General features: G+C 37.5%; 2 protein-coding genes and 1 pseudogene across 2 annotated transcripts in view; all 3 read right to left on the bottom strand.

Annotated features, from left to right (window-relative positions):
* Positions 1-6,820, bottom strand: part of LOC123236591 — a 14,305-nt pseudogene extending 7,485 nt beyond the window's left edge.
* Positions 1-23,329, bottom strand: part of LOC123233687 (zinc finger protein 850-like) — a 312,250-nt gene that overhangs the window by 129,880 nt on the left and 159,041 nt on the right. The window lies entirely within an intron of this gene.
* Positions 12,764-21,476, bottom strand: LOC123237346 (procathepsin L-like). The gene is made up of 7 exons (XM_044664213.1): positions 21,351-21,476; positions 20,253-20,375; positions 17,012-17,158; positions 16,392-16,604; positions 15,707-15,869; positions 13,365-13,524; positions 12,764-12,863 (listed from the first exon to the last, which is right to left on the bottom strand). The coding sequence occupies exons 1-7, from the start codon at positions 21,474-21,476 to the stop codon at positions 12,764-12,766; spliced, it is 1,032 nt and encodes a 343-aa protein (XP_044520148.1).

Genomic DNA, 23,329 nt, shown 5'->3' with positions numbered 1-23,329 from the left:
ATCTAATTTTTCTAGGACTTCATTCACCTCTCTTACCTCTTTCTTATTTATTTTTCGGTTTGATTTATCTAGATCTGACAGAGGAACATTTAGATCTCCCACTAGTATGGTTTTACTATCTATTTCCTTCTTGAGCTCTGCCAGTTTCTCCTTTATGAATTTGGGTGCTGTCTTATTGCATTTTGGTGGGGAAATAGACTTTTTCATGTCACCTTGGGGTTTAGTGCATTAACATATGCACATCACCTCAAAGTGATGAGCAACATATGGTATTCTTTCATGGGAAGTCTGGAACTTATCTGAGGCTATAGACGGGTGATGGCAAACCTTTTAGAGACCAAGTGCCCTAATTGCACCCTTATGCTGCATATGAGCCATCCCCTTACCCCAGACAGGGGAGGGAGGAAGCACTTCTTTCTAATGGGCTGCTGGGAGAGGGGAAGGTGAAATGAAAAATGTCCTGAGGCACAGTGGAGAGGGGGAGTAGAGCAACTACCCCCAGCACCCATGTCATAGGTTTGCAAACATGGCTATAGACCATCAGCTGTTAATAAAACAAAAAGATCCTTACAGCAAGGTCTAGCTGGCTTCCCCTGATTTAGCATATATCTCAGGATGTGACTAAATAATTAGGAGACAGTTTACAAGTAACCATTATTCTGCTCCTTTGATCTATGAGTTTATAAGTAACTTCTAGATCCTCCTTTGCAATCTTACTTTCTACTATTGTTACTGTATACTGGCTCCCTATAAACTTACTGTGCTAACTAGAAGGATGGAGAAAGTGGTCAGGGGAACTAAAAAAAGACACAATTTTAATATTACCCTGGTCTAACTAGCATGATAATCAGAAGGGTCTGGTAGGAGTTTGCCACATCTGTCTTAAACTAATCACACATTTTATCTATTAATTTTTTTTATTGCATCTAAGATGTAAATCATTTAAAGTTCAATAGAATCCATTTATCTTTAAAATCTGTTGTCTAATATAGGGCTTTTCCTCACCTAGCCATTTAATATATATACAGAAATGATTTTTACTTAGAAAGCTCAATGGAAACTTTAATGAAATTACATCAGAGTTCTAACCCTGGTCTTCTGATGGTCTTACTCTTTCTAAGCCTTAATTCTTGCTTGCAGGTATGATGAATTAGTGTTTCTCTTCTTTGGGAAAAAGTCATTTTACTTCAGAGATTTATATCTCTTTATTCTGCTCCCAATTCCATTTACTTCCTTTGATCCACAAGGAGATACTATGGAACTTCTCCCTTTTTCCTGAGGGAACTAGAATCTTCTTTGAACTTAAGTCCCATACCATGTTCTTGATAAGGACATTAGCCAAGGAAGAGGAAGGTTATTTTTTGCAATATTCCATGATGTACAACATTTTGTCAAAAATACAGTTGATTGAAAGATACAGAGATCCCAACACTTATCAGTTGTGTGACATATTTTAAGTGCAGATAAAATGTTGATAAATGAAGTACTTATAAAATCACAAACATCAAAGGTATGGTATATTTTTCTTAAAAAACAGTTGACAGGTTTTACATTCATCTCTACTGGATTTTGTTCTATTAGAGAAGGCCTATTTTTTAGTTGTATAATTGAGATGAAAAATATGGACTTAGTGTGGGGTAGAGGTGCTAAACCATTTTGTTTGAGTAGGACTGAAATACAGGCAATTCGTAAAGCAAAGACAATTGAATAAAATGAGCATAAATCAGACATGAAAGAAATTGGGAGATCTGAGCATGTAAAATAGAGAGTGGTTGAAAAAAGGATGGTTAGAAGGCAGTGGGTTGTGAGTTCGCTCCCAATCTGAAGTAGGAATCTTGTATTGCTTTGGGCTAACATGTATTATAGAGTTGAGATGTAGTCTAGGATCTCAATTATTGTAATCTTCAGGCTTCCATTTAGAATTACTGAGAGTATTTTGGTCTCTTAGATTCCAGCAGAGATAGAATTAGAAATAATTTGTGCTCTGTGGAGGTTTTAAGGAAGAAACAACCTTAGGGAATGATTAGTTTTTCCTACTGATGAGATAGGACACTTTCATTTACAATGACCATAAAAATACCTCTAGTATAGAAGTGACATCCTCATACCTTACATCTGCCAGACACTTGACATCTGACACATAAAAAAAAATCTGGTTTTCAAAATGGCATTTACTTTATTTTTTTACAACTTGAAAATATTCAGTCATCTGAAAGAAATATTTGGGGTAATAAAACAATTCCACCCAGCTATGAAGGTACATAGTTGTGAGAAGGAGGTTTGTTTCCAGATATTAGGATTTCTGATAACATCTGGGTGCTAGAAGCATGGTTCACTTTATTCCTTACAATTTTAGCATAACCAGCTAACATTTACACCCAATATTTGTGGCAAACAAATACTCCCAAACTACAAAGATACACTGTTATGGTATGGAGACATCGAGATGATCTGAGGTATCAGGGTCTCTTATCATAGCTGAATGCATGAAGAAGATATCTTCTTCTGGGGACCACAGAATCTAATTGACCATAGTAATTTCTTCATTAGGTTACACCAAAGGATAATTAGCATTGGTGGCAATGCCATAATTGCTGGCCCATAATGGTCTTTGCCATGAAGATGTAGCTTTGGTCACCCCATTCCTCACCTTAATTGAAAAACAACAAAGAACTCAGTTAGCAATGGGATCCTGTACAGTATAGAAACCAGGAAATGAAAATTAAGGGGACATTTTTCCTTCTTTAGTGTGGGGGAAATTGCACAGACAGAGTTTGGAGAGTTTTCTTACACTAGTCTCAGTCCAGGGAGTTTGACAATGAGTCCCAGGGAGCCTAAATAAAAGGATAGGATTTTGGCAAACAAGAACTGAATTACTGGAAATGAAAAAATTACTATGATATTGTTCCACAGTATCTCCTTGTGGATCAAAGAAAGTAAATGGAATTGGGAACAGAATAAACAGAAATAAATCTCTGAAGTAACTGACTTTTCCCAAAGGAGAGAAACAGTAATTCATCATTATTCATGAGGAGCCTCAGTCCCAAGGCTATGGTTTAATATCAGTCCAAGCTGAGGTAGCTTCAGAGTGGGGGGGTCTGCTGTTCATCATGGATGGAAGTGGAATATTGAGACATGAATGGGCTGACAGCTTTGGAATTCATAGTTTAGATATATTCATGTATATGGCAGCTGGGCCAACTTCATTTTTCAATAAAACAAAATTTGGTGATCTAGTGGGGCATAGGGAAAACACTGGAAGTCTCAGGAGAGCTGGGATGTAGTCCCAGCTTTGCTACTGGCTAACCTTATGCCCTTAGGTAAGTTACTTGTTTATTTATGCCTCCATCTCCTCCAGTGTAAGATAAAGAAACTAGAATAGATCATCTCTAAGATCTCCTCTCTAAGATTTTATCATTCTAAGGAACCCCAGGGAATAAGGATTTTAGGCTACAGGATAGGGTCAACATAATAAAAGTGTTTCTGTGCTATAGAGATCTAGCCCAGAGAGAAAAAGTAGGAAAATAAAAGGAAAGGGGATGTTTTCCCACAGGACCTGTTCTCAGACATAGTCATGTGAATTTTCTAATTTCCACAGTCTGTGAAAGGCTTGATAAGTCTAATTTCTCTGTTTGAGATGAGGAAAGGTGACCTGTACCTTTTGGTATACTATATATATGGAAAGTAGAATACATGAAGAAATCCCTGAGTTTATGCAACACTTAACACCAACTCATTGCTAAGACTTTGGCATGAGAGAATGAGATGAGATCTAAGATCCTATAAGGAAATTCTTAAGGTCAGGAGTTCAAGACCATTACTGCCTCTCATCTTCTGTATGCAGACAGTGTTAAAGAAATAATGTGTGTAGAGAGAGATATAGATATATAATGATAGTGATGATGTGTATCTGTCTATAGTCTCCTCAGCTACATTTGGTGGGGAGGGACACCTACTCCTCTTACCCTGGGTGCTGCTGCCCCTTCTCCCTGACAGGTTTGGTTGATTCTTGTCAATAATTCCTTTAACAGCTGCCCAAGTAAGGACTCTTGAGAAGTAAGATGAATGGTTAACTTCTCCAGGCCCAACCTGGGGTTGGATAGATTGGTAATGGGCTATTGATTAGCATTGGATAGTGTTCTGGATCTGACTGCATATTTGACTCCCTTCCCAAGGGCCATGATTGAAAGACCACTCAGGAAGGTACTTGTTATTGAACACTTTTATCTATCGGTAGGGAAAGGATAACAAGGTCAAAGATTGGGGATTGGAAACCCTATTGTTCTATTATCTATCAGACTAATTAGTAATCAGGACTGGAGGATACTAAGCTGGTGGAGGCTTGAGATCTTCACCCTTTTTCTCTATCTCTGGGCAGACCTGGCCACAGCCAAGCCAAAGAATAGGGAAGGCTATTGCTGCAGATATATTGATGGTCTTTATTCTCTCAGCTCTCTCACCAATAGTGTTGATGGTTCACTAGCTCTCACAGTCTAGCAAGGAAATAGATTCAGGCTTAATCCTACCCTCTTCTTCTTCAATCACCCTTCAACCACCCTTCAGTCACCCACTGCCCAGATAGAACCACAAAGGCTTGCACCAGTCTCAATTCAGAGAACTGTGATATCCAGTTCTGAGTCTCTAAGTCCAGAGACCTCCTCCAATGTAGCTGTCAGGGGGGTATATATAGGTTGGGGCTAACTGATGTTTGCCCCTGGCTCACAGCACCTGGGAACATTCCAAACTCTCAACTGCCATCCCTATCAGTCAAGGTGGCATCCATCTCATCCAAGACTATGAATATAACAACAGGAAGGGCTGTTCCTTACAGTTGTCCTATGCCACTCCTATGAAGTATATTTGGTTTTGTGTTGATCTAAGACCTAAGTAAATTTCTGTAGCTTAACGTCTAGTTAGTTTATGCATTTTTTTGATAACTTCAAGTGAAATTTCTTGTTCTAACACTTATTGTGTTTTGTAATTTGCAGGTACTAAAGAATTAGTTTTGTTGAGACATAGAAAAGCTTGATGTGTTTCATGAGTTTATTTTGCCTTTTCCCAACAAACTGGATTTCATTGGGTTAGCTAACCTACCAGGTTAACTAATATATAGGTATGGATTCAGAAGATATTGAAAGGCTAGATTATTAGGTATATCTCATTAGAGGATATTTAATAGTTATCAGTGTAAAGTATTAGATGCCCTTTAAATAATAGATGTTTTTGTTTAAAAAATTCATAACCCTAGAAGATGGATTCCATGGTTTCATCTTTTCCTGGTTCCTATATCTAGTAATCAAATTATTCTTTTTATTTATTTCATGAGCCTGTCTACCTTTATATCCAATGCCCTGCTGACCTCAGGTTTCTTTGTAAGGAGGAGCTTTTTTCTTTTGATGGAAATCATCTAGAAACAATATAATTTCTTAGATGTTTTCTTGGGCTAGCCATCCCTGATTTGAATAAGTCAAGACATAGGTGTGATCATAAGGAATTATTTGGAACAGATTAAAGGGAAAACTCATCCATCTGAAAGATAGGCTAAATGGGGAAAAAAGTAAAATGTATACAATCATGAATATCATAGATGAGTTTTTTTTTTAAAGGGACTGTACTTGGGATTTTATATTTGTTTCTGCTTAATTTCTTCTTGCTAGAGGGCCGACTAAGTACTTGTATAGTGTTATAGGAATAATGGGGTACAAGGGAGATATAGAGATATAATGATGGTGATGATGTGTATCTGTCTATGATCTCCTCAGCTGCAGTTGGTGGGAGGAACACCTACTCCTATCACCCTGGCTGCTGCTGTAAGTTATCCCCTTCTCTCTAACAGGTTTGGTTGATAACCTGCTAGGGATTCTTTAACAGCTGCCCAAGTAAGGACCCCTGAGAGGTTAGATAGATGGGTAACTTTTCCAGGCCCAATCTGGGGTTGGATAAATTGGTATTGGGCTATTGATCTGCCTTGGATAACGTTCAGGATCTGACTGCTTTTGACTCCCTTCCCAAGGGCCCTGATCCAAAGACCACTCAGGAAGGTACTTGTTGTTGAACACTCTTTTATCTATAAGTAGGGAAAGGATAACAAGGTCAAGGATTGGGGATTGGAAACCCTATTGATCTATTATCTATAGACTAATTAACAATCAGGACTGGAGGCTATTGATCAGGTGGAGGCTGGAAATTTCATTCTTTCCCTCTATCTCCAGCCCCGCCTGGCCACAGCCAAGCCAGAGAGTAGGGAAGGCTATTGCTGCAGAGGTATTGATGGTCTTTTATTCTCTCAGCTCCCTCACTCCTAGTGTTGGTGATTCACTAGCTCTCACAGTCTATCAGGAAATAGATTCAGGTGTATTCCTACCCTCTTTTTCTTAAACCACCCCGTCCACCCTTCAAACCACCCTTCCAGCCACCCACTGCCCAGCTTGAACCACAGAGGTTGGCAGAGATATGTGATCTCCAGTTCTCAGCCTCTTAGTCCAGAGACTTCTGAGTCCAGAGACTTCCCTCCAAAGTGGCTTTGAGGGGTATTTATAGGGTGAGACCAAGCGATGTTTGTCCCTGGCTCACGACAGCTGGGAACATTCCGAGTCTCTCGACTGCCATCCCTGTCAGTCAAGGTGACATCCATCTCTTCCCAGATTATTGAATATAACAATAGTTGGGAGAAGTGAGGCATTTAGTAGGAAATTATGAATTAATTCAGAAGAATGTGACAGACTTAATTAAGAGAACAATTCTGTAAAATACTTGCAAATTTTCTCATAATCATGATCAGATCATCTTGGGATGAGCTCTGAAAGTCTTGTTCATACATCTTAAGTACTTGAATTCCTCTGAAGAGTACACTTATATTAAGTAGATGAGCATTCCTGGCAAAGTAAAGCTTTATATTTATACTCTTTCTCTTCCCTCTTTACAAAATCTCACCTTTGTCTCACTCAGACTTTTCTTACTGCTTTTTATTTATCACCTGTGGTTAATCCCTCTTTGATATCCCTTAACCTTAATTCAGGCCTTCATATTTTATTTCTTTGACTATTCTCAAACACCGACTGAAACTCTCTTTCTGAATTCTAGTTTCACTTTGGCATTTAGAAACTGTATTATTTTCCCACAATCTGATCTTCTCAACAGTGAGCTATAACTTAATCAATGATCTAGCATTTATTAAATATCTCCTATGCATTGGTCACAGTTAAGCATGGGGAAAAAATAAAACAGTTTGTTTTCCTTTTAATGAGGGTAGATATCAGAGGCTATTCACAGTAAGTTCGAAGGCAGAAGAATAAGAATATTCCATTCATGCCTTTGATATAAAGATATCAATGCTAATCTTCTGGAGTGTAAGAGCTGTCAACTTTTCCCTTATCCATTCAATCCTACCCATCCAAGCCCCATTCTTGATACAGTAGTAACTTCAATGTATATTGACTGATCCATGCTAATCATTATAGGTTTGGCCCAATATCTTTAGTGTGTTCAAAATCCTCCACACTTCTAGAGGTAATCTTTTTTTTTTCTGTCCCAGGACTTAAAAAATTTAATTATTATTCATGTTGTTTGCACTCATGTTTCCATCTGTATCCTAACTACTTCTTCTCTGAGAGTCATCCCTTTAAAATTTTTTTTCAAAACAAAAAAAGAAAGAAAAATGGGAGCAAAATTGGCCCATGCATTGAAAAAAATCTTAAAAAGAATCAGCCTTTTTGTCCATCGGTTTGTCACTTCCACAAAGGAAAAGGATGAGGTGTTTTTTTCATATTTTTTCTTTCTGGTCAAGTTTGTTCTATGTTATTTTTAAATGTTAATTTTTGAGTGTTTTGTGACTACTGCTCTTTACATTTACATTATAGTCATCTTGTAGAGTTTTCTCTGTTTAATTCATTTTGCTCAAGTAAATCTTTCCTACAATTCTTCATTATCCTATAGAACAGTAATTTTCCATTGTGTTCATGTATCCCTGTTTAGACATTTTCCACTTGATGAATCTACTTTATTTCCAGGTCATTGCTACTAAAAAGCCAGATTTTGAATTATATGGGGCTTTTTGGTAAGTAGCTTTAGTATATATGCCTACTAGTGAATGAAAAGGTATGGGAAGTTTCAGCATTTTATTTGCATATTTCAAAATAATTTCTAAAATGGTTGAACTAGTTCTCAACTTCTGCTTTCAATCAGTAGATTTTGTTTTCTTAAAAATGTTGTAAGCTCTTCCTTAAGGTGAGGCTTAGCCAGCTTTCCAGCTATGTTAGCAAAAGGTCAGATCACTCTAAAGAATAATATCTGATTTCAAGATTTTCTTGATAAAGGAAAAAGTGCTCAGGAATATCCCCAATTCATTTATTTATTCAGGCATCATTTATTGATTTGTTAGGCATTAAAGTCTAGCGGGACTAATAAGACATGTACATAAATAACTACAAATTAGGGCAGTATGTAAAGACAAACTACAGGGATAGGGACAAACACATAGGACTTAATGACATCTGACACTTAAGGGTAAGCTGATCAGAGAGAATTTGAGGGATGTTACAACTTTGAGTTTAACTTTGCTAATGGTTTTTATTTTTTAGGAATTTTTGTTCTCAAAAAGCATTGAATAAAGTGAATATTTCCATTAATAGAATAGAATAGAAAAGGAAGATTCATACAAGAATCTCTTTTGTGCACAGTTTGCTTTTCTTTCTAACCTTACTCCTTATAAAGGCTAATTCCTCTCTACTTGCTCAACTGATCCCATTCCATTCCATTCCCTCCAATAGAATGCCCTCTCTAGTATCACTTATTTTCAGTCTCTCTTTCTTTACTGGCTCCTTCCCTTCTGACTACAAATATAAATATGTCCATGTCTCCTCCATCTTCAAAAACTCCTCAGTCCTTTCATCCTCTGATCATCCTATATCTCTTCTGATTTTTGGAGCTAAAGTCATTGGAAAGGCTACCTATAATAGGTATACCCGGTTTCTCTCCTCTCTCATCTTAAATCCTCACAATCTGGTTTTCTTATCATATCATTCTACTGAAACTGCTCTCTCCAAAGTTAGGAATGATCTTAGTTATTAAATCCAATAGTCTTTTTCAGTCCTCATTCTTCTTGAGTTCTCTGCAGCCTTTGACACTGTTAATCACTTCATTCCTTGATATTCTTTTCTCTCTAGGTTTTTGGGACACCACTCTGCCTGGTTATCCTCCTATCTGACTCCTCCTTTTTCAATCTCCTTTGCTAGATCCTCATCTGGATCACATTCTATAACTGTAAATGGCTCACAGGATCATGTGGTAGATCCTCTTCTCTTTTTTTACTACTTCACTTGGTGATCTCAGTAGGTCACATGGATTTAAATATCATCTCAATGCTGATGATTCTCTAATCTACTTATCCTGCCCTAACCTCTCGGTTAACTCCCATCCCCCCCAGCCCATTTCCTTTTTCCAACTGCCATTCTGACATCTCAAATTAGATACCCAGGAGTCATCTTAAACATGTACAAAAGAAAATTCATTCTCTTCCTCACTTACGATTCATCTTGGACTCCTATTTCTTACCCCCCATATCCAGTCTTTTGCCAACACCAATTAATTTCACCTTTGCATCTTCTCTGGAATGTGACCCCTTCTCTCCTCTGACATTGCTATCTCTCTGCTGTGGCCCTCATCACCTCATGCCTTGAGTCTTGCAATAGTCTGCTGGTAATATGCTTGCCTCAAGTATCTCACTACTTTAATCCATCCTCCATACAGTCAAAAGGGATTTCCCTAAGGAATAGCTTTGACCATGTCATCCTGTGCCCCGTACTCAGTAAACTCCAGTGGCTCCTCACTGCCTGCAAATACTGTGGTGAAAATATATCACACTAATATCATCTCCAGGCTGAATGATAGGCATATTGAGAAATGGCCAGTCTCACAATAAAGCTGCACTCTGGTCAAGATCAGAACCAGAGACCCTGAGCTTTAGGAGATAGCCTTTTTTATTCCAAGAAATCTGATGATGTAGTGACAGAAAATACAATAAAAACTAAAACAGAATGGATGCAAAATCTTTCAAATGAGCAGTTCTTAATAATGATGCAAGTGCTGATTAAGCTAGGAAGATCACTATGGGTGGTAACTTATGTCTATTACTATAGCTGATCTTTCTAAGGCCGTTGCACTACTCAGTCTGGGTCTTGGAGTTTTTACTGACAATTATGGTGTAATATTAGGAGTCAGCAGGTGGGTGACTGATATGTGCAAACAAGAGTAGCCTTCTGCCTCCTGTTGTCCATCTTGTCATACAAACAAGACCAGCCTTCCTCTTCTTATCTGAACATCTTGTCATATACCCAAGAGCAGTCTTCTACCTCCTGTCCAACTATCTTGCCATACACAGAGAGGGATGTGGTAGGATTAATGGAAACTTCTGGGTTATAGGCTTAAGGTCAAGATGCAAACAAGATTTAATACCACCATAAACTGTATTTTTCTTAGCTAATTTTTATAAAGCAAACTATATTATTTGACTATTAACTCAAAATTAATGATTATGTTATAAAAACAACCATAAAGGCTAATATTATTATAATCCTAAAAGGGGGTGTGGGCTTCACACTTACAATACAAAATTGTATTTGACATTCAAACCCTTCATAATCTAGCCTACTCCTTCCTTTCCAATCTTCTGAAACCTTATTCATCATCATGTACAATTTGATTGAGTGACACTGGCCTCCTTGCTGTTCCAAGAACAAGATATTCTTTTTCTTGACTCCAAGCATTTTCTGTCCCCTGTGCCTGGGATGCTCTTTCTTCTCAACAACACCTACTGACCTTCCTGGGTTCCTTAAAGTCTCAACTAAAATTTCAACTTTTACTTCAAGTCTTTCTCAACCCCTCAATTCTAATGCCTTCCTTCTAACTCCCCTAATTTTTAAATTAACCTATATAGCTTGTTTGTCTGTGTCTTCCCACTTTATTTCAAGCTCCTTGAGGAGAAGGAATGACTTTTGCTTTCCTTTCTACCCCCAGTACTTAGTAGCTGTCTGACAAATGGATTGATTTCTAAATATATAATCAATTGTTTTTCTGTTATTGTAGTCACTGAATAAAAAAAAGATCCAATGATTCTCTTTTCTTTATTTTTTCTTTTGTCTTCACTAACCAGTAATCTTCTTTGCCTCCCACTCCTATCAGATATGAAACAAAGAAAAGTTTTATGAAAACATTCATAATCAAAGGAAACAAATTCCCATATTGGCTTTCTTAGAGAGGGTATATTTTTATTCTGCTTCTTAATTCCATTTTCTCTGCTTATAAGAAATAGACATGATACTCTATCAAAGGCAGGAGAAAAAAGAACTAAATCATATACAGTATACACATAGGAAATCTGATGCAAGTGAGATAATTTGTGGGTATTGAATGATCGATTCATGTGTTCCTTGTTGGAATAGGAAAGATTACAAAGGCAAGGCAAAGATTTGTGGCCTTTTTAATAACCAAAAGGAAAATATCAATCATTTCAGATAGATAGGACTCCAATTCTAATTACTTAAAAATTTGCCATAGAGGGCAGCTGGGTGGCTCAGTGGATTGAGAGCCAGGCCTAGAGACAGGAGGTCCTGGGTTCAAATCTGACCTCAGACACTTTGTAGCTGTGTAATTCTGGGCAAGTCACTTGGCCTCCATTGCCTAGCCCTTACCACTCTTCTGTCTTAGAACCAATCAGGGTATTAGTAGGACACAAGTTATCTTTTTTGCTATATTCCATAGTACACAAAAACTTCACCATCACACATTTACTTGAAAGATATAAAGGACAAAAGAACCCACTGCTTAGTAAGTATCAAACACTTAGTAGGTGCTAAATAAATATTAAAGTGTATACAATCATGACTATTATACAAAATGTGTTTTTTTAAAAAACTAGGGAAAGGATATAGCATAATTTAATTTTATATTATTAAAGAAGGTCCAATGTTCAGTTGTATGGTTGTGATAAGAGACATATCATGAGGCAGAGAGGGTGGTAAAAACTATTTATGTGAGAGGAACTGAGGTATAATCAGTGGTGAAAGTAAAAGTGGAACTGAGAAGTCATATGGAGGAAATGGGAATTTTTAGTTGCTAGAAGGAGAGTGGTTGACATACAGAGGCATGGTGGTACCAGGATGCAGGTTTTCCCACCTGTGAAGTAGGACAAGTGATACAAGGCTGTGTTTGAGTCCTTGCTAGTAGTTTGGATCTCAGTGATCTAATCTTCTGGTTTCCATTTAGAAATACAGGAAATATTGTGCCCCCTTCTTGACTTTTGGCAACAATTAGTTAAAATTCCTTTGTGTCTTAGGGACATTGTAGAGAAGAAACACCCTTATCAAATTGTCCCTTTTTCTATTGGATGGATGAAATGCCCTAATTCACAATGTACTTAAAGGTATACCCAAGAGGAAAGTAATGCCCTCTTTCTAAGATGAACTCTCATAATTTTCATCTACCAGACATCAATGTATCTGTCACTCAATGCAGAGAGAAAATAAAAAAAATCTCAGTCCTTAGAAAAATATTTACCTTATTAATTACAGTTTTAGAATAACTAGCTAACATCTAGTCCAACATTTGTGGCTAATCAATGTGCCCAAGTTATGAAAGTGCATTGTTATGAGAGCAAGACTTGGTCCAAGGTATCAGGCTCTTCTATCACTGCTGAATGTTTATGGAAGAGGATTTCTTCTTCTATGGGTCCCAGATTCCAACTACAGGAAATAATCTCTCCATCTGGTTACAGAATAGGATAGCTGGCGTCGTTAGCAATGCCACACTGGTTGGAGTTGTCCTTTGGAATATAGATGTAGCCTTCATCACCCCAGTACTCACCCCAGCTGAAAGGGAAAAAAAAACTTGATTAGTACATAGAGAGCTGGGCAGGGAATGAGCCTTAGAAATATAAGTGATTATTTATGAAGATTCATTATGAAGCTATATCTTCATTTCTGGGAATATGATAGTCTAAGAGGCCCATGCAAAAAACTAGGATTTGGAAAAATCTTGAGGTACATTGAAGATGAGAGAATAGTTCATTGTCCAACCTGTAACTAGTTTTGGAGAAACAGAATTTTACTATGAAGACTCAGAATTAATCAATTCCTTGTTTATCAATAAAAACAAGTAGAGATGAATTAGCTCTGTTAAGGAGATATGAAGGTCTACCTCACATGATCTATGTTTAGATGAAAAAACTAAATGAGGGCCTCAGTTCTTAAATTTAGCAAACTCCATTGAGTAAAAGAGCCTACTTTGCCCCTTCTCCCTCTACAAGGAATTCTCTATTCAAGAGACATTCCTTTTCATTCTATCTCTTTGTTGTCTTCCATCTTTTGTACCTATTTTTAGCAATCCAGAATTCGTTATCTTCATGCATGTACGATGGCAATCCAAGTTCTTCATATTTGCTTTCATCTAGAGGTCCATATCCAACCACCAGTATAGCATGGTTAGTCTGACTCATATAATTCAGTCTGCATTTTGGTTCAATGTAAGGTCCTAGAGAATGTGAGGTTTGAGTAAAGAAAAAAACCTCTTTGAGTTAAGTAGGTAGCTCAGTGGAAAAGCACAATCATAATTATAAAGTACTTTTTATACATATAAAGTCAGATTTAAATAATTTGAGAAACATTTATTTATTGTTCATGGGTGTGTACAGCCATTATAATTAAAATGACAATCCTACCTAATCTAGTTATTCAATGTCATTCTAATTAAATTACCCCCAAAATTTTATTCACATAGACAAAATAATAACAAAATTCATTTGGAAGAACAAAAGGTCAATAACATGAAAGGAATTAATGAAAAAAATGTAAAGGAAGGTGATTTAATAGTACCAGATTTTAAACTGTATTATAAAGTAACAATTAATCAAAACTATCTCATATTGACTAAGAAATAGGTGAATCAGTGGAACAGAACAACACACAACAAACAATTGTATAGGATTATAATAACCTCGTTGTTGACAAAAGTAAAGATTCAAGCTTTTGGAATAAGAATTTAGTATTTGGTAAAAATTATTGGGAAAATTGGAAAAGAGTCTGTCAGAAACTAGATATAGACCAATATCTCGCACTATTTACCAAGATAAGATAAAAAATGGATATAGAACCTAAGCACGAAGGTGGATATCATAAGGAAATTAAAAGAACAGGAAACATTACCCATCAGATTTACGGATAGAATAAGACTTTATGAATAACAAGAGATAGAAAGTTTTGTGAGATATGAAACATGTAATTTTGAATACATTAAGAGATTTTGCACAAATAAAACAAATGTAGTCAAGATTAGAAGGAAAGCAGTAGGTGGAAGGTAGGTGACTAAGTAAATGGAGAGCTATTCCTGGAGAGAGGAGATCCTGGATTCAAATCTGACCTTCCTAGCTGTGGACTTCCTGGGCAAGTTACTTAACTGTGATTGACTGACTTGATTAATACTTAGTATTAATTCTAAGACAGAAGATAAGGGCTTAAGAAAAAGAAGGAATTCAGTAAATTGGGGAAAAATTTATGAACAGTTTCTCAGATGGAGGTCTCATATCTAAAATACATAGAGACTTGGTCAAAAATGTAAGAAGATGAGCTATTCCCCTTAATTGGTAAATAGTAAAATATGTGAACAGATAATTTTTGGATGAAGAAGTGAAAGTTACATGTAACTGCATGAAAACATGCTCTAAACCATTATTGATTGGAGAAATGCAAAACAAAACAACTATGAAATATCATCTCACACCTATTAGATTGGCAAAAATGATAAAAGGGGAAAATGACAAATGGAGGGTATGTGGAAAAATGAGGACACTAATACACCACTGCTGAAACTGCAAACTGATCCAACCATTTTGGAGAGTAATCTGGAATTATGCCCTAAGTGTTATAAAACTGTATATAGCTTTTGATACAGAAATACAACTATTTAGGTTTATTTCCTTAGGTGATAAGGGGAAAAAGGAAAAGAATCTCTATGTTCTAGAATATGTATAATGTTCTCTGTTGTGGCAAAGAACTGGAAACTGAGGGAATGCTTGTCATTTGGGAATGTCTAAGCAAGTTATGGCATATAATTGTGATGGAATACAACTGCACTGTAAGAAATGATGAGCAAGTAACTTAAAAAATATGGAAACATCTACATGAAATTATGAAGAGTGAAATGAACAGAATCAAGAAATATTGTTTGAATAATGAGATGCATATCCACCTCCAGAGAAAGAATTAAAGATATAGTTTTATATGTACATATATCTTTTTATCAGATGATGGCTTCTCTAGCATGGGGAATTTTGAGGGAAGGATGGAGTTACCTGGAAATTTTAACATAAACAAATAAACAAATTTAAGATTAAAAAAAAAAAAGTAGCACCAGGACTGGTGTTAGGAAGACATAAGTTAAAACATGCTTCCTTGCTGTATGACCTTGTGCAAGTCACTAACTTCTGTTTGCCTCAGTTTCCTCATCTATAATATGGGAATGATAATAACTCATTTCTCTCAGTATTGTTGCAAGGATCAATAAAAGATAATGTTTGTAAACAGCACTTAGCACTGTGTCTGGTACATAGTAGGTGCTATATAAATGTGTTTATTATTAAGCTTAGGCTGACATATTTTAGGGCATTAAATTTTTTGACACCGTATCTGATTGGCACCATAGGTTGCTGATCTCATACCTCCTTGATAGTAGCGGAAGGATGGTGGGGTGTGGATCCCCACAGCCACTGGTCCCACAGTTGCCACAGCTTCCATCAGAGCTTGTTCATCTCCAAAGGGGAGCGTCACATAGTCTCGGATTCGAATAACTGGACACTGACGCCTGTAGCACCACCAATTTTGCTGTAAGAGATAGTTAATTGGAGGAAGACAGCAGAGGTTTTTAATGGAAATACACTAACTGGGAATCTGATGAAACCTCAGTATCTAGTCAAACTTTTATTTCATAACCAGTATATCAAATTTCAGGAAGTTCTGCCTGTAGGTTCTTAGCTGTCATCTCTCCTTGGGGAAACAGAACGGTAAGCCTTCACCTATTTATTAGAGGAGCTTCCTAAATTACTGGTCCATTCACTTCAGACTTATCAGATTTAAAAGAAAATGCCGCACTCCCAATCCCTGTCAAATTCTCTTCAGGTTTTTTTTTTTTTGGGCGGGGGGGTGTATTATTACTATCATGTATTATATCAGTATTCTTGGATATAGGAAACATTCCCGCTATAAACTTTTTATTGGCTTTATCAGCAACTCAGTCTCTTTGGTCTTATCCACAAGACTGAGGACCTGAGTTCAACTCTCCCCAGCCTTGGCAAATTTGGCCAGCTTAATACCAACGAGGGCAGTGCCAGATGTGTCTCCATTTACCCCTTCCATATAAGGATAGCAGCGTTCAGAGACAACTCCATGATACTGGATGAAATCGAAAGCCCCAGTGATACTTCCTCCTGTACAATCATAGTATCCATTACAGTCAATCAGCATCTGTTTACTCAGTTCCACAAGTATGCCTTCTTTCCGAAAGAGCTGACCTTCCAGAGATCCAATGGCACTAAATGCCCAGCAGGAACCACATTCTCCCTGAAAGATAAGATAGGACCTAAAAGATTTTTGTACTCAAACTCCTATGGTGCCTAGTTTAGTGTAAGACTCTGAATATGACAGGACAGATCAGTATCTGTTGGAGGAACAAATGAATTCATGGGAAGCAAAAAAAGTTTTGGTAAGGTCCCAGGAAAGAGATTCTTGTTTTTTCTGACCCCTGAGTAGAATGGCCCTGATTTATGTTCCATGCCTAGTCATATACTGTGAAGGTGGCATGGTTAGTATCCTGGGTCCAGTGATCAGTCAGTTGAAGTCTCACTGTTTCCTGGCCCTGATTCTTGCAAGGAGGGATTGTCATAAATGTTCATAGGTGGTAACACTAGAGGGAAATATCCTCAGTAAATGCAAAACTCCAAAGAGTAACATTGAATAAGAGATAGTACCTGGTTTCTAACGGGAGTCACAAAGCCATGTTTTCTCCAGTCCACGGATTTAGGAAGGTAATGAAAAGCTCTCTTGGATCTGTAAATTCTCCTTGTCTTTACTGGTGTCACATGGAGATTCAGCCTATTCTCAAATTCTTTATCAGTCTGAAAGAAAGACAAGTCGGGCAAAGTGTTCCTTGTTCAGTGAAAGTGTTTGATGATATATTTCCCCTCACCACCCTTTCTGGTTATGGCTGTATCTTCACTCATTTCCCTTTGCTTATTGGTAGAGGTGGGGAAATTGGAATATTCTCCTTTCCCCATTGCTACTTCCCCATTCCTCTTCCTCAACTTGGCAACTTTTCTTTCTTTGATGTTCCTGTTATTCAAAATCTAGTCAAAATCCTTGTAACTATTTACTACAGACAACCCCTCTTGCCAGATCACTTCCCTTCCTTCCTAAATGAGTTAGATACCTGCCTTGGGATTTGTCTTTCTTCCCCAGCTCCTATTCTTGTACTGAGGGACTTCAACATACATACCGATGCTCCCTCATTTATGCTATCCACTCAATTTCTCAACCAACTCACCTCTCACTCCTCCCACCTTTCCTCAGTCAGCCAGGCACAAAGGTGGTTATGACTTCAATTTTGTAATCCCCCACAAATATATGATTTTTGAGTTAAAGACATCTCCCCTTATCTTACCATAATTGTTTGTCTTTTCACCTTTCCCTCTGATTTCTCTTATATAATGAATATTTTTTTCATCCTTACCATGAACTCCAGTCCCTTTTCCTCTAAGTTCCTTTCTAGGTCATCTCTTCTTCACTGATCACTCTCTCTTCTCCTCCCCATCTTGACTCCTTGGTGAACCAATTTCACTCTATACTGTTCTATCTTGAATCTCTAATCACAGTGATTAGACCCAGTCAAATCACAGCCTTAAATCCTTCCTACCCTTCATTCCTTTCCCTTCCTCATACATGTTGCTTAAAGAAATTGGAGTAAGTCACACAACCATTCAGATAAATGCCACTGTAAATTATGTTACAGAACCTCACCTAGATACTCACTGCTCATTATTCCACTCTTCACAATGGCTCCCCCAATACTTTTCATCTTTCCTCAAACCGTCCATTGCTCCTCAATATCTCCACTGTCTCAGTGGAGAATTTTACTTCATATTTTACAGAAAACATACTCATCTCCCATCACTGAGATGTCTTCTGACACTTTTTCTTTCTTTATTCTTCTTTCACATCATGAAGTAGCCTTATTCCTTACCAAGGCTAACTTCTCTACATTTTAAAGTGATCACATTCCATTTAATCTCTTCTAATACATTGCCCTCTCTGTCTTCCCTACTCTTTCCCTTATTTTCAACCTCTCCGTGCCTACTGGCTTATTTCCCATTGCCAATAAACATGTCTATGTTTCCTTTGTCCTTAAAAGATCTTCACTTGATCCTGCTATTCCTCATAATAATCTTCCCTTTATTTTTCTGCCTTTATCAAAATTACTCATAAAAGCTATCTATAATAAGTACATCCACTTTTTCTCCTGTTTTCTTAACCCCCTACAATCTGTCTTCCAGGCTTCTCAATTTGCCAAAACTGCCTCTCCAAAGTTGCTAATGATCTCTTAATTTCCAAATACAATGGCTTTTTTGTTAATCATCATTCTTCTTTACTTCTATGCAGCCTCTGACATTGTTGGTTATTCCTTGATTCTTTTTTTCCCTCTAGGTTTCTGGGACACCAGTTTCTCCTGGTTTTCCTCTTACCCATCAAATAATTTCTTCTCTTTCTCTTTGCTGTAGCTTTCTCCAGATAATGCCCTCTAACGATAGGTGCTCCTCAGTGTTCTGCTCTAGGCCATCTTTTCTTCTCCCTCTATATTACTTCACTTGGTGATTTCATCAATTTTCATGGATTTAATTTCCATCACTATGCTGATGATTCACAAATCCACCTTTCCTGCCTTAATCTCTCTGCTGATTTCCAATCTCCCATTTCCAATTGCTTTTTAGACCTTTCAAACTAGATGTCTGAAATTCCCAATATCAAAATCAGAATTCATTATCTTTCATATAAACCCCCTTCACCTAAATTCCATATTGCTATAGAGCACAACACCATACTCTCATTCCTTCAGGATTGCAATCTAAAAGTCATCCTAGATTCCTCACTATCTCTTGTTCTCCATAACCATATATTTGCCAAAGCTTGAGACTTTACCTTTGCAATATTCTTGTGTATGACCTTTCTCTCTTCTGATATTATCCCCTTTCTGGTGTGAGCCCTCATCACCTTATGCTTGAACTATTAAATTAGCCTGCTGATGGGTCTGCCTGCCTCAAGTCTCTCCCCACTCCAATCCATTTTGCATTCAGTGATTTTCCTAAAATGCAGATCTGTTCATGTCAGCCCCTATTAAAAAAACTTCAGTTCTTTCTATTGCCTCCAGGAACAAATATGAAATGCACAGCTTGGCATTCAGAGCTTTTCATAAACTAGCCCTCTCCTCCCTTTCCAGTCTTCTGACACCTTACTCTTCATCAGGTATTCTTTGATTCAGGGACATTGACCTCCTGGTTGTTCTAAGAACAAGACACCCCATCTCGTAGCTCCAGGTTTTTTTTTTTCTGTTTTTTTTTCTCATGCCTTGAATGCTCTCTCTTCTGTTCCAACTTGACCATTGACCTCTTTATCTTCATTTAACTGAGCTACCTAGCTGCTCTAAGTCTCAGTTAAAATTCTGCCTTCTATAGGAAGACTTCCTTAACATCTCTTCATTCCAGGGCTTTCCCTCTTTTAATTATTTCCTTTTTATCCTGTATATAACTTGCTTTGTATATATTGTTTGCATGTTATCTCCCCAGTTAGACTAGAAGTTCTCTCCTACCATCTCCTCCTCTTTGAGTAGCCAAGTGGCACAGTAGTTAAGAGTTCCTGTACTAGAGTTAGGAAGATTTGAGCTTAAATCCAGCATAGGGTACTAGTTAGTTGTATGACTCTGGGTAAGTCACTTAACCCTGTTTGCTCATTCATTCATAAAATGAGCTGGAGAAGGAAATAGTAAATCTTTCCAGTATCTTTGCCAAGACTACCCAAATGGGGTCATAAAAGGTGGGATAGGATTCCACAAGAATATTTTCCCTCTTTGTATCCTTAACACTTAGAACGTTCCTGACACATAGTAAGTACTTGATAAATATCTATTGTATTCATGAATGAATGCATTTATCATGGACTTACCATGTCTCCAAATTGATTCATTCCCATGAAATAGCTCTTCTTTCCTTCTTTATACAACCGATTGTGTTCATTGATTAATTTCAGGTTCTTCTCCCACACTCGCCTCCTGTAAGAGTCCTCTTTCTATGGGAAAATTTAGAACCACATAATAAGAAGAGATAGCTGGCCAATAGCTCTCTTCGTTCTGAGTGTCTAATTATATTATCTAGAGTAGACCCTTATAGCATAGTCCTATAGGGGACCTAAATTGACTCTCAACGCAAAGTTGAGTCACCTTCAAGTGGTCTCTATGTCTTTGGGACCTAGAATTCTAAGATGTAGAATTGGTAGCCCAATTCCAAACCCAGGAGGAACCCCCAGGTGTCATCTAATCCAATCTAATTACTAAAATTAGTCTTTTCTAAAATATTTTTAGCAGCTGACTTTATCTTTGAGGTCTTTGGTTAACTTAATACATGCCAGGACAGCCTAATCCACTTTGTGACAGTTCAGACTGATAGGTAATTTCTCCTTATTAGAGAGTGAAGTGGTTCCCAAACTTTTTTGGCCTACTGCCCCCTTTCCCGAAAAAGTATTACTTAGCCCCCTGGAAATTAATTTTTTAAAAAATGTAATAGCAATTAATAGGAAAGATAAATGCACCTGTGGCCATCACCTCCTCCTTGGATTGCTGCAGCACCCATCAGGGGCGGTAGCGCCCACTTTGGGAATCACTGATCTATACCTTCTAAGGTTTTTTTTTTTTTCTTATAGTTACCTTGTTCAGAAAAGTAAACTAAGTTTGATTGCTTTCCCACATGATCATGTCCTAGAAGGCATCTATGATACCTATACGCTTTATTCCAATGACTTAAACTTCTAAGTGACTTCAACCAAGCAAGGTATGTCACTCTTGGTAGTCACTATCTCATGGCCAAAATACATTCTGTGAATATGAATTCTCCAGTTGGTCGCCAGAAATTGAATTCAATATTCTAATTGGGCGGGGAAAGTCTGAGTAGGGCAAATTTCAGGGGAACTATATCTTCATTCAGTTCTTTGAAATATGCACATTTCCATCTGTAAATAGTGGACTCTCACAAATGAGATATCACCCACCTCAGAATAGTTCCTGCCATATGTGGTCTTCCATGCTTTCCATTCAGCATCCAGCTTCTCATTTCGGGGGAATAAACAATATGAAAGTCCCCAGCAAAGGGAAAGCAGGCAAAGAAATAGCCTCATGTCAGCAACCTTTTGCTGCTTATAGAGCAGTCAGAGACTCTTCTTACTGCTGGAACCTATGTCAAAAACATTCACAGACTTTTTACAAGAATGTCTGACTTCATCCTTACAACATATGAAAACCTCTCTCTTCCTGTTTAATATCTTTGGATAGTAGAATAAGCGAGAAGAAGTCTTATGCAATTTTTGATTCACTTGAAAGTCAAAATGGTTGAGAGAGAGAAGTTAGTGATGAGGGGAAGAGGATGTAAGGGTGGGTCAGTGTTTCTTAAGTATCTGGTTACCTTTCCCATCATTCCTTAGTATATTTTTCTATTCTAAGATCTAGTGTGTCTCTGATATTTCTAGATTTTTATTTCTTTCAGAATCAAATATTTACATATCATTTTAATACCTTAACCTCTTATATGCAAAGATTGCTATTGAATAACACAAAGCATGGGCAGTAACAGTTTCGACTGCACATGTACTACTCCCAAAGGAAACCCTTTCCAAAATACCTGGCAAATTTCTTCTACTTCTTGTCCTTGGCTATTCCCTCCATATTTCAGCCCCACTACAAAGAGAAGAACCCAAACTATACCATAACTCACCTGTCAGAAGAAGCTGCAGGCACAAGGGAATGGAGAGGAAAGCTTTTCAATGTTGACATGCAGAGAAATCTGGTTTCTCTCTTCCCACAAACTCTATTCATGCTTGGTATTTGGATTTAGCTCCATAACCTATTCCTCATCTTATTTATACCTTAGCCTACCCAGCCTCAGGGCTGAGTCTCTTGCAGAAAGGTTATAATTTGTTAAGCCCTTTGGTATTTAGATTATCAGTAAGGGGCTAAAAACTAAATCACTATCTCTTTTACAAGCCTTCAGGAATTCAGGGTGAAATTACTGTTTGATTGATTATTGATTGAGATTATCCATATTCATAGGTGAGTGGAGTAGAGGTCCAAAAGGAAAGTGAGATATTATTTCTTTTTTGAATCAAATTGCATGATGAAAGTTTAGGTGCTTTTGTTCAGGAAGTTTGCATGGGTCCTCCTAAACAGAGGTCCCTATATTTTTTTGTCCTCCCTTAGTCATTCCTAGCTGGGATTATGGAGTATTACTTCTGCCCCTTGTGACAGATAAGGTAGAAGTGACTTTTGGGAAATTAGCAGACTTGTAATGGAATGGAAAGATCTTTTGATGGTAGAAAGGTCCCCTTCCAGTGCAGCTATCAGCCAATCAAGGGGAGGTTCTTGGCCACTTCAGGTAAATCCCTCTATAAGAAAAGATGCAATGATAGTCAGCCAAGAAATATGATAGACTGAATGTTCACTGCTATCTAATATTAATGAGTTTCCCCACTTGCAATACTTCCTATGTTGAGAGAATGAGAAGCTGATGAAGATACTGAGTATAGAAGGATACCAAATTTAGAAGTACTTGAATAGACTTCAAGGCTTATGGAGCAGGGAAGCCTGTGCTTGTTTTTTGCTTAGAAGGAACAATTGAAATAGTTCTCAGTATTAATTGTATTAATGTGGTATAATAGCTCAGGAGGCATGAAAATGGGGGAGTAAAGGGAGCAGAGTCATTTACTAGCCTGGAATGTGGCAGTGAGTCCAAAGACAAGCTTAGGGTTTGGGGAAATAGGGAAAAGAAGCACTGAAAATGCCCCACTAGTCGGGTAGTATTGGCCAGCTGGACAGAAAATGGCTTCACGTTTAAACTTTCTAACAGAAGGGAAACAGAAAATTCTCTTGTGGAGTGCCAGAAATTTGGAAGAGTCATCACTGTCAAAGTTATGTCAAGCTCCCCACAGATGGAAAAGGGTGAACTGAACATTAAGTAAGGTCACCAATTCCCAAACTC

Source organism: Gracilinanus agilis, chromosome 2 (assembly GCF_016433145.1).
Source record: "Gracilinanus agilis isolate LMUSP501 chromosome 2, AgileGrace, whole genome shotgun sequence".
NCBI lineage: Eukaryota > Metazoa > Chordata > Mammalia > Didelphimorphia > Didelphidae > Gracilinanus > Gracilinanus agilis.
This window is presented reverse-complemented; position numbering and strand designations above follow the sequence as displayed.

Coding starts and splice junctions, on each gene's coding strand:
- LOC123237346 (XM_044664213.1), bottom strand. CDS start 21,476: ATGAGGCTATTTCTTTGCCTGCTTTCCCTTTGCTGGGGACTTTCATAT. Junction 13,525..15,706: donor CTTCCGCTACTATCAAGGAG/GTATGAGATCAG, acceptor CACATTCTCTAG/GACCTTACATTGAACCAAAA. Junction 12,864..13,364: donor TTCTGGATTGCTAAAAATAG/GTACAAAAGATG, acceptor TTTCCCTTTCAG/CTGGGGTGAGTACTGGGGTG.